Source organism: Cyphomyrmex costatus, unplaced genomic scaffold (genome assembly GCF_001594065.2).
Source record: "Cyphomyrmex costatus isolate MS0001 unplaced genomic scaffold, Ccosl1.0 scaffold175, whole genome shotgun sequence".
NCBI lineage: Eukaryota > Metazoa > Arthropoda > Insecta > Hymenoptera > Formicidae > Cyphomyrmex > Cyphomyrmex costatus.
In genome coordinates, this window is record NW_017275769.1 from 1,611 (window position 1) to 12,552 (window position 10,942).

At 34.2% G+C, this 10,942-nt stretch overlaps 3 protein-coding genes across 3 annotated transcripts in view; 2 read left to right on the plus strand and 1 right to left on the minus strand.

The window, feature by feature from the left end:
- The first annotated feature begins 755 nt into the window (after positions 1 to 755).
- LOC108772047 (UPF0545 protein C22orf39 homolog) lies at positions 756 to 2,062 on the plus strand. Its single transcript, XM_018537496.1, has 4 exons — positions 756 to 810; positions 912 to 970; positions 1,052 to 1,216; positions 1,768 to 2,062. Exons 2-4 carry the CDS (start codon positions 917 to 919, stop codon positions 1,990 to 1,992), a joined length of 444 nt encoding a protein of 147 aa, XP_018392998.1. The 5' UTR covers positions 756 to 810; positions 912 to 916; the 3' UTR covers positions 1,993 to 2,062.
- A 1,618-nt stretch (positions 2,063 to 3,680) lies between these two features.
- The window catches only part of LOC108772054 (protein phosphatase 1F), an 8,755-nt gene continuing 1,493 nt past the window's right edge, over positions 3,681 to 10,942 (plus strand). The window contains exons 1-6 of the mRNA XM_018537505.1: positions 3,681 to 3,862; positions 6,152 to 6,261; positions 6,681 to 6,886; positions 7,068 to 7,256; positions 7,339 to 7,482; positions 8,882 to 8,978. Coding sequence (XP_018393007.1) covers positions 3,681 to 3,862; positions 6,152 to 6,261; positions 6,681 to 6,886; positions 7,068 to 7,256; positions 7,339 to 7,482; positions 8,882 to 8,978 — 928 coding nt within the window. The remainder of the gene's footprint in view (positions 3,863 to 6,151; positions 6,262 to 6,680; positions 6,887 to 7,067; positions 7,257 to 7,338; positions 7,483 to 8,881; positions 8,979 to 10,942) is intronic.
- On the minus strand, positions 8,109 to 8,637 carry LOC108772055 (uncharacterized protein C4orf22 homolog). Its single transcript, XM_018537506.1, has 2 exons — positions 8,292 to 8,637; positions 8,109 to 8,193 (listed from the first exon to the last, which is right to left on the minus strand). The coding sequence occupies exons 1-2, from the start codon at positions 8,560 to 8,562 to the stop codon at positions 8,171 to 8,173; spliced, it is 294 nt and encodes a 97-aa protein (XP_018393008.1). The 5' UTR covers positions 8,563 to 8,637; the 3' UTR covers positions 8,109 to 8,170.

Sequence of the window (10,942 nt, forward strand, 5' to 3'; positions counted from 1 at the left end):
CGGTGACTGTTCGCTCTTCACCCGTGTGAAGCTGGCCTCCCAGTATTAAAAAATCGTTTCTTTTCTTCATGCATTTGTTTGCTGATCGTTTATTCACGAATTCTCAGTTGGAATTTTCGTTTGCTCACCCTTAGTTCAAAAGATTTATGAGCAAACTAACGATGAGCAAACGAATGCATGAAGAAAAAAATCTTTTTTTTAATTCGATACCAAAACTTAATTTTCTTGTATCTTTTAAATTAAGGGTGAGCAAACGACAATCGATTGATTGTCTGTCTTTATTTGCTAACGGATCGATAATAATGGACTTAGGGAAGATTCGAACCAAAAAATCATGGACATTACCGACACGATCGTGGACATTGGCTACATAGTTTAATATCCACGTTTTGTGGACATAGAGGCGCTTCAAAATAAAGTTGCAGCTAATTCCCGGGCATGGCCGCTCTCAGGCTTCTCTCTGATTATACCCATTTTTTTTACAAATGTGTTAAAATATATCGCGCGTGTTTATATTTTAAATAAGTTATATATACATATATATGATCCCGGCAATTGATCGCTTTAATAGCTGCGTTCGGTAATAGCAAATCTGAGGCGTCGGAGTGCTCTTATATTATAGTATATGTCACGTGCACTATAGAGAAAGAGCACTCCGACGCCTCGGATTTGCATTGCCGAACGCAGCTAATGTACTTAAGAACAAAGAACAGACCTCATGTCTAACCTAACCTAATTGTGTAACTCTAACCTCGTCTATATCTAACATAGCTTCCAATTGCAGTGCTCAGCGATAATCAATATTAACAGGTATTAATCAGATATTAATTACTTATACTGTACGTGTCCGGCGAGTAAATAAACACCTTTATTTTTTTATGTGAGATCTAAAAGGTATTGATATATTTTAGTAAATATGAGCGAAGCAAAAAAAGAAGAGAAAACGCCACTCCGCGATTTTGAATGGATGGTATGCGATTACATCTGTATTCATGTAATTTTCCATTGGATATTCAATTTGGATTAAATCTGTATTTGTATATTTTTTTAGATTAGACCGTGTATGATGTACAAGGACGAGTACGATGACTGCACCAGTATAAAGGCTCGTTTCCATCAATACTTCATATTCGGCAAAACAGTTGATTGCGACCAGTGGAAGATTGATTATCGGAATTGCTATCAATGGGAAAAGCACAAATCGGAAGAGGCATATGTATGCAGGTTGCCATAAACGTTTTGACAATAACACATCTGAATATATGGTGGACACTAAGAGAGAAAACTTTTAGTATTTGTAACTGTAAATACTATAATTACCTGTTACTATAATTATTACTGCTGTATAATGTTAGTTATAATAACTTATCTTTATAGTTCTATAAATATATATAGGAACCAAAAATTTTACTATAATTATACTTATTATCTTAAAAATTGGTTGCAGTTATTATGATTTAACTATAATTTATAGTCTTTTGACTCAAATATAGTTGCCAAAAAAATGACTATACAGTATATAGGTAAATTATAGTAATTACAACTATTTTTATGATAATAATGACTATAATCAGTCATTTTCCATAGCCAACTGTATATAGATATATTTGTTGATACATATTATTATTACTATTATTAACATTATAACAGTAATCATCATAATTATAGTAATATGCAATTATATATACATATATATATATATAGTTATAAATACCATAAATTTTTCTCTCAGTGAAATAAAACAATATTGGAACGAATTCTTCACAGGACTCGCTGATCAAGAGTGAGAAGCAACGTCGACATAATCGATTGCATGCGCATTATCAGAACGATATCTGGGAGAGGAGGGAGAAACCGCCAGAGAACTGGAACACTTCTCTGCCCGAATGGATGCAAAAGGAGTTTGAAAATTCGTATCTGCATATACGAAGCAAAGAGATGAAGGAAGGCATAGAGACATCTTCTCTCGACACGAGATGTATTATATTGTAACAGCGGATTTCTTGTGTTAGAGCCCAGACACAAGCTTTTGCATAATGCATAACGCATAGTATATAAAAGAATCAGCCAATCAGAGTATTCTTCTTTTCTGTGAAGTAAAAGGAAAGGAGGGATTCAGATTGGTTGATTCTCTTATGCACTATGTGTTATGCCAAAGTCTGTGCTCCCCGCTTTATCTTAAGATTAAATGTAGCTTGTACATACATGTATTTATTGTTTAAAGTCACATGTGTACAATAATACGTATGTAAAGTTTTCCAGTCTGTGAATAAATACGTGATCATGGCACAAGATTAGATATCTCACGTTTGCGACAGACTATGTCCAATTTGTGGTAATTCCATATATGGGTAATTCGTACTCCTTGATTTCATTAGGCTTTTTCAGAGCTAACAGTGCATCTATAATATTAGATCCATTCAATTATGAATCTTTTCATCAAAAATGTTAATTCAATTTCTTTTGTGTTACATCTGCAAACTAAAATTATTATACTTAAAAATCATTTTTTTTATACGAGTAATGTCAGTTTAATTAAATGTTTTTTGATGATATTAATGTCTTTTAATCCGGAAATAGTTATCTACTTATATACTCCATCTATAAGAAAATATAAATTGTTTTAAAATATTTTTTTTTTATAATCGTTATTTTACTGTATAAATATTTATTTAATGCTAGTCAAAAAAAATATTAAGATTTATATAAATATTAAAAAGTATTAATATTTAGTAAATTTTTTTTCATTGTATTGGACTCGTGAAAGACGACAATTAGGAAAAATTAGAAAATTATTTGAATCAAATCTTGTATGTACATACATACTCGAGCAACGTTTTTGGAACGCAATGAAATGCGTGCCGCGCATGCGCGAGATTTGTTTTCCTTGAACTGAACCACCGGCCGTGAACGACGCGACGGAGCGGAACAATAACGCGGGGATCATTGCGTCGTCGGTAAAGTCGCGGACATGCGTGGTCGTCTGTATCGCCGAGGAGTCGATTCGTGCGCTGGTGGAAGAAGATTTAAGTCGCGGGGGATCGCGAGACGCGAGCAAACGAAGCAAGTGGAATGTCCATGAGTGTTTTCGAACGTCGCGCCGCGCGACCCTTCCACTCCTTCTCGCGCTCTCTCCTCCCCTCTCCGTCCCTCCTCCGTAATTACGCCGCTTTTTCCGTTCCACATAAGTGCGTCCATACACACACGCACGCGTCGGGAGTTCCAACCGAATCAAGTTCCGCGTCTGTTCTACTACGTAGTGGTTGGCGAGAGTGTGCGATGGTGTACGACGCGGGACGACGCTCCATTGAATGAATGACATAACTTATATATATGTGTGTATATTATAAATATCGCGTGTACATCGGATCGCGTGATTGACGTGCCTTAACACGGAATAAGTCGGAGTCGGTGCGATCTGGTGCGATCGGCGTCCAAGGAGTATCCCGTACGTTTTACGCGTTCCGCGGCGCGTCGAACGTAGCGTGCGCGCGCGCGTGCGACGGCGCCGCACTACGGGCGGTGCGGAACGAGAGCGGAGCGGAGCGGTGCCGTGGCGTGGCGTCGCGCGGCACGTGCGTTCACTGCCGTATTTTGTCTCCGCTATTGCTCCAAGGAGGCAGCGAGCCATTAATTGATAATAAACCTGCGTTCACTGTCAGCGTCTTACGAGAGCGACAATGGCCGCGGACTGCGTGGCGGACGGCGATTACCTCGGCGAGTATTCGCGATTCTTCGCCGAGTTCGTCGCCAGGGTGAACCCGGACGATCAGCTGCCGGTGAAGGTGAGCGTCTACGACGTCAACGAGAGCGAGCTCGTCGGTGAGATCATCAACGTGACTCTACAGTACCTCAATCGAATGTAAGCAAACGCGTTTGTTGTTTGGATTAATCATCGTAGGAGTGGTGTGTGTGATGCGTGCGCTGTCATGCGTTTTTGCGTGCGTTCGCATTTGACATTCCGTGTATACCGACATGCCGAAATCATGCATGACTCCGCGCCTGCGTTTGTGAAGCGCGAGACTCGTTGCTTTCTAATCTCTCGTATCTGTAAAGACAATTTTATCTTTCGACAAAAAAAAAAAGCTTGGGATATCTAGAAAAAAAAAATGAGAAATATGCAATTTGATTTAATTGCCTCTGAATCGTTTTTTGTAAGCGTTAGATCGGATTGCGGCTTAATCGATGATTCATCATTTCTGTAGATAGGATAATAAACACCAATTAACATAACATTGATGTCATAATTTCACATACTCAACAATACGTATATATTATATGTTTTATGTAACATTGTTGAGTATAAAATTATAACATCTCGAGATGTTATGTTACTATTACTTCGTGTTCACTGGAGAATGAAAAAAGACGCGCATTAATTCAAATTGTAATCAATTTTTTTTACTAATATTTAAATAACAAAAAAGCGAGTAGCCACAGATAAATAGATCAATTAAAAATTCTTTTAATTATATAATACAATAACAAATATAATAACATTAAACTGGACGTTAGATGAATCACCGCCAGATTATGTATTGCACCAAAATTGTATGGTATAAATGGGACTATCATATGACGATAATTTTTATCCAGGTAGAGACGCTTCGGAGATATCAAGGTCAACTTCGTTTTTTTAAACGGAATTATATAAATGTTTTTTTATAATTAACGTGATTCCCCTAATTCTTCTTCTAATTTAAAGTAGTTAGATAACGGTAATTATATTATATCGTGCAATATTTATAGTTATACAAATTTTTCTCTAGACCCTATAGATTTAAAGATATTTCAGATGCTAATAGTTATTGAGACACCCTGTATAATAGAAGAGCATGAAGAAATAAAGAACATGAGCTAATTTTAAATCTTTTAACTTTTTACTTCTTTTAACACCGTTCAAACTGGGTTACTATGAAAATTATTTAACGATGGTTCATTTAGTTTAGATGTCATTACATTTTAAAATTATATTTGTTTTATTTTTAATAAATTTTCACATATTAAAATTAAAAGAAATGTTTTAAATTGATGGATTTTCTAGCTTGTGTTTAAGTATCTCACATAATTTGTTGTTTTTCGATTTTTAAAAAATAAACAGACACAAGTTTATTAACTATTGTATTAATAAACTTAAAGGTCTCTTGGGAATCTAATAAAGTATTAAAGTTATTATAATATTTTCGAGACACCTTATATATACAATATATTATAACGACATCATTGCGATAGTTGATTTTTTAATAGAGTATACAAGAAGAAATCCGAGAAAGTTACGAAATATTTTCTCTTGTAATTCTGAATAAACGCGATTTTTTTATATTGCAGCTATAGCACAAATATACTCGAGCTCTTTCAAAGACGCGAGAATATCGTGTGCGGCGTGGAAAAAAGTCGGCACGCAAAAAAGTTACGCATAGTTGCACGGTGCCTCACGCGAGCAGGAAACGTACGTAAAATTATGTAAGAAATTTGCCCTCTCGAACTGCGAGTTCTTCGAAGGCGCGAAAAGACCGAATCGTCGTGAGATGAAAGCTACTTCCGTGCTTATCTACTTTAACTGAAACCGTCACGGGACTATCGCCGCCCATCGTTATCACGAACCAGACGGAAAGGATAAACACTATACGCACGATACATGATAAACGAAAGATAGCCATAAATATTTAAGCTCACGCTTCTTGTAGTTGCACTGCATGTATATGTTTCTTTATGATTGTGTGTGTAATTTTTTCTTTTTACTTTGTCTTTTGTAAAGAAATTCTGAGTATTCTGTTTATTTTATTTTTAGTGTGAAGAATATAAATAATACAAGGATAAATTTTTGATTAAAGATCTGTATATTAACCCTTTTTAGAATATTTTTTAAATTTTGTAAAAGTGTAGAAAAAGATGTTCTTTTTTCTTCCTCATTTAAAAATCTTAATAGCAAATTTTTTATATATTTAATTACTTGTAGGATATTAAAAAAAAAACTAAAACTATAAAAAAAAAATAAAACTATTGTTATGTTAATACTTTCATATTTTATTATATCAAGAAAGACTCCAAACTGATTAAAAAGTACATTTGTACTGATGAAGTTGGTATCGCTTTGTAAATATTTTTCGGAAGTAAGAAATACGATAAAAGTCATGCGATTTGGTTTCAGATACTGTCCACCAAGCTTACAATCCTATATTTCACGTCTCGTAATACAAGCGATCAAATCAACATGCAAAAAACAGCCGGAAATCTGCGGACTAAGGCAGCAAGAAAAGAGTAAGTTTTTTTTTTATATACATATATATAATTTCGTAGTATACTTTAATAAAATTTGCAAAAAAAAAGAAACGAAATATGAACTGTTTATTTAAAAAATTACGTAGACAACTGATTTCTAAATATTATAATTTTAACGTACAGTCAACGTAATGCTATAAATGCTTTTTTTTGATTGGCTATAGTAAAATTCTTTCTTCTGATTGGTCAAACAAATGTTTCGAAGCATTCGTAGTGAGACTTTAACCGCAACTTTAATGAAAATAATAACTATTGATAAATTAAAGATTTTATAAAATTTATTATATTTGAAATAAATAGCTCGTACAACGATCAAAATAATTTATAAACGATTTAATTTAACGAATTAATTTATTTCTCATAATTCCATATAAATTTTTCGATGGATTTTTTCGCAGCGTACGCCCCTTTGAAACTCATGCAGGCCGTCACAAATGAAGTAAACGAGATTTGCAGACGGTATTTAGATAACAGCAGGCTAGCCCTCTTGCCACCGCCTTCATCAACGCCGCAAGTGACAGTGGGTGCTATCAGAAATGCCAGAAGAAAAATGGAAGACCGCCACATGATTTTGCACGACTTAAATACCATGTTTAATATTCAGGTGAAGATCCCGCTAGCTGTTCGCAATCATTTAATTGATTTAATTAATAATTTAATATATAATTTTGAAGTAATAAGCATTAATTTGCGTGTTAAAGTTTATTAATAATTATATTAAATTAATTTTGACGTTATATTGACATATTAATATATGAGCTGATACGTTAATTTGTACTTTGCAGGATGACACTATCGTGGATTACTACGCAGTATTTGATGGCCACGGTGGACAGGACGCCGCGGCGTATTGTGCGACACATTTGCATCAGTATTTGGTCGAAAGCGTGCACTATCCTACTGATCCGGAAAGGGCGTTGCGCGATGCCTTCCTGACGACCGATGCACAATTCATAGCGAAATCGAGTATGCAGGTAAATATTTCTTACGTGAAATGCTATATTTTATTTGTATAATCGCTACCGATGACTTTATTGATTCGTTATCTCGTTACAGAAATTGAATGGTGGAACCACCGCGGTTTGCGCGTTGCTGATAAATAAGAAATTGTACATTGCTTGGGTTGGCGACTCTATGGCTTCTCTGGTTTCATACGGCAATGTCAGACAATTGGTCAATCCTCATCGACCAACGAGAGAAGTAAGTAACCTAAATTTTCTATTTTCTTTAATAGAATAGAAGTTGAAATATTCCTGTTTAAATCGCGTATCCAGTTTAAATCTTTAAAATATCCCGATCTTGCGACGAACTTCAATTCGTATTTATAGCTGAACGTTAATAATTCTTGATGCGAAACTAATTTAGCCCATCGATTTAATCAATAGTTCACCAGTTTAACAATTTTTTTAAGCTTATTCGAGAGACTATGTTTTTAATTTTTATTAAAATACTCTTTTGCTATTATTATATCTTCATTCTTTGAAAGAGAAAAACCACTATGAAGATTAATTTTATGATTAAAAAATTTAATTAGTGTAATAACGTTGAATGATACTGATATCTCTAATTGTCATATGTAATTTTGCTTCGAATCACGTGATCGTACAATATTACGTGCTCATAAAACGGGCAATGTACCCGAACTCGCGTCGTTTGTACACCAGGTGATATGGCAGTCGGATCGACCGTAATCACCTGTCTGTCGTGAATATTTTTAAACAACAATCCACGTTTGGGATCTATGATCGGTACATAATTACGAGTCTCGTTCAAATACGTTTTCCCCATTCTCCAGTGATAATATGCGAGATCTCGCTTGAGTGGCGACAATTTTTTCTCCCCTCGGTAATACGGTAGCCAATCTTCCGATTTAAGTCGATCGTAAAAGTCAATGTAAGCTGATTCTTCGAACTGTAATTTTGTTATGAAACGTCGGATGAATATGATGGTCGACAGAATCCTTAATCTGTTGGCTCGTTCGCGCAGGGCAAGTTCCTTCATTAACGTACTAGCTGGTGACACGAATTCCGAAGTGAGTTCGTAATGCCGGTGAACGGGAAACAGTAGATCTCTCACGATTTGTAAGCGACGATAAAAGCTCTCCTCGCTCAGAGTCTCGCCGGTGCAGCGATATCCGAGCTCGGCCAACTGGCGCGCGGTTTTGCTGCTTTTGAAGTAGCAAATATCTGCAGGTGTCATCAGCGAGTCTAAATATTCTTCATAATTTTGAAAACTCAGCAATCTTCTGTCGCTGTCAATCTGCGTTCCGATGACAGTCATGTTTATAAAAGAATAGAGATATAGAGACAGAAGATTTTATTTTTAAACCGGTAATTTACGTTGTCATTGACGCGACACATACGGAATGCTTTGTATTATGAACAATCGAGACGCGTAAAATGTGAATCCAAAAGGTAATCCAAGCGAGAGTATCGACACGTAAATATCGACACGTTTGACATCTATACAATACGTTATCACGAGAATGTTATGCTCGACTCGCTTTTACTGACATTGCCACGTGCAAAATCTATCCAAGCCGGGTATGATGTGCCCTATTTACTATATACATATATATTTCACGATCTTTTTCCTTTAGGATGAGAACGAACGGATTCGCAATATGGGAGGAGTCGTCGTCCAATGTATGGGTGTCATGCGAGTAAACGGATTCCTCAGTATATCCCGAGCTATTGGTAAGTAATTGTAATGTACGTTTTCTATTATTGCAAAATATAAAAATTTATTGAAAATAAAAAACCCCTTTAACATTTCTAATTCCGTGATACGGCAAAATACTCAAAGCGTTAAATCTGAGTGATGACCTTTCTTAAGAATCATTTTCAGAAGACCATTTTCAAAAATAAGTAAAATCTTTCAAATAATATGAATTTATTTGGTTTGCATAAAATAAAAAATGTAACTTTTTATTTTTGTCACAAAAAATTTACAGGTACACCGCAAGTTGCGTAGTATCTGCGTTAAAGAAACGTCTAATGCCTATTTTTATCAATATAGATTAACATTCATCTTGATCTAATTTATTCTTTATCTTTTTCTAATTTTTAGAACTAGAAAACTATAATGAGTAAGTTGAACCAAGGTTAAAGTTAATTAACATAGAAATAGACATACCCAAGCGGAACACTATAGATTACGATATCATTTTAACATTAAAATAAATTTTAACTGATCGTAAATACTGAAGTAAAGTAACTTTTAATTATATTGAAATTATTTTTACCTCTTTTTTTATAATAACTTTTGTTACAATGACTAGAATCTGCTAAGATATAAGGATGACTTGGACTAACTTCGACTAACTTAATTGACGCTTAACTCGTAAAGTTCCTACAATAGTTTGTTAATTAATAGAAGACGGTTGTAATAATATAACAAACTTTTTGTTATTTAACATAAAAAAACTTAGACGGACTTAGAATTATAGCTAGAATTCTCATTGTTTTACTGATTGAATTAATGAACGATTAAGTTACTCGAATTAGTTTGAGGTTACTTTTTTATAATATTTTTTGATAAAACTTTTACTACTGAATTTATCAGTCGACCTTCATCGCGATGAAAAAGATGGTACGATATGAAAGTATAGATGGAGACAGTGTGGTCGATCATGACATAGGTAATAAACGATGCTCGCACATCGTTTAGAATTTTTCACGTACGAAACGCGAAGTCGCACGTAAGAAACCAATATTAGTTTCGAAGTCTCGATGTTTCATATAACTTTATAGAATTTATAAAAATGTAAATATAAAAATTGTGTACGAATTAAGATTTCATCACGATCTAATTATTTAATATTTCTAGAAACCAATTCAGTCGATACTACTAAGAGTAACATATAACAACGTTATAATTTTGTAGACAACAGTAAAACTGTTATGTAAAATTAGTGTTTTATTACATTTATAGCGTTGTGTGAATAGCGAATTTTACTGAAGTATCTAAAAATTTAGATAGATACAAATCTAAAAATAATATCATTGGGCAATCAAAATAATTATATAGAAAATTCAAGTATGATGAGCAATGTTGCAAAATATTTTGGTACTCTAACAATCAATTTCAACGTCTTACTTTTGATAGTCCAACAAAATTGTTTTTAGATCTATTGTACATATATCCAGTTAAATTTTTGAATACTTCAAAATCATTCTGTCCGTGAATGTGAAATTATAACATTGATGTTATGTGTTATTTTTAATTAGTATCAACTGGGTAAAGATAAAATTTAAAACTAATCTTTTCGAATTTTTGAAATTAATTATGTTTAATTCTTTCTCTTTTGTAAAAGTATATTAGATCATGGCTGCACCGAATACGTCGCACGGAAATGTTATTTATCTCCATTTTCTTAGGCGATTGTAAGAAAATTACTTTTTCGCTTTTCACGGTCTATGAAATCTCTAGTCTACGCACGTAGTCGAAAGCATGATACGCAACTAATCTTGAGATCGACATTATTTTCGACGGATTCAAATTAGTACGGTAGACGGAAGTAATCCATTTTTATTGGAAATGTTACTTTCGAATTGACGTAAACAACGTAAGTTTACTCGGAGAATTAAAATCATTTCGATATCGAGCTTTTGGTCGCAAATAATCTGTCGCACGATTTCGAAACAAACTCGAAGTCGTT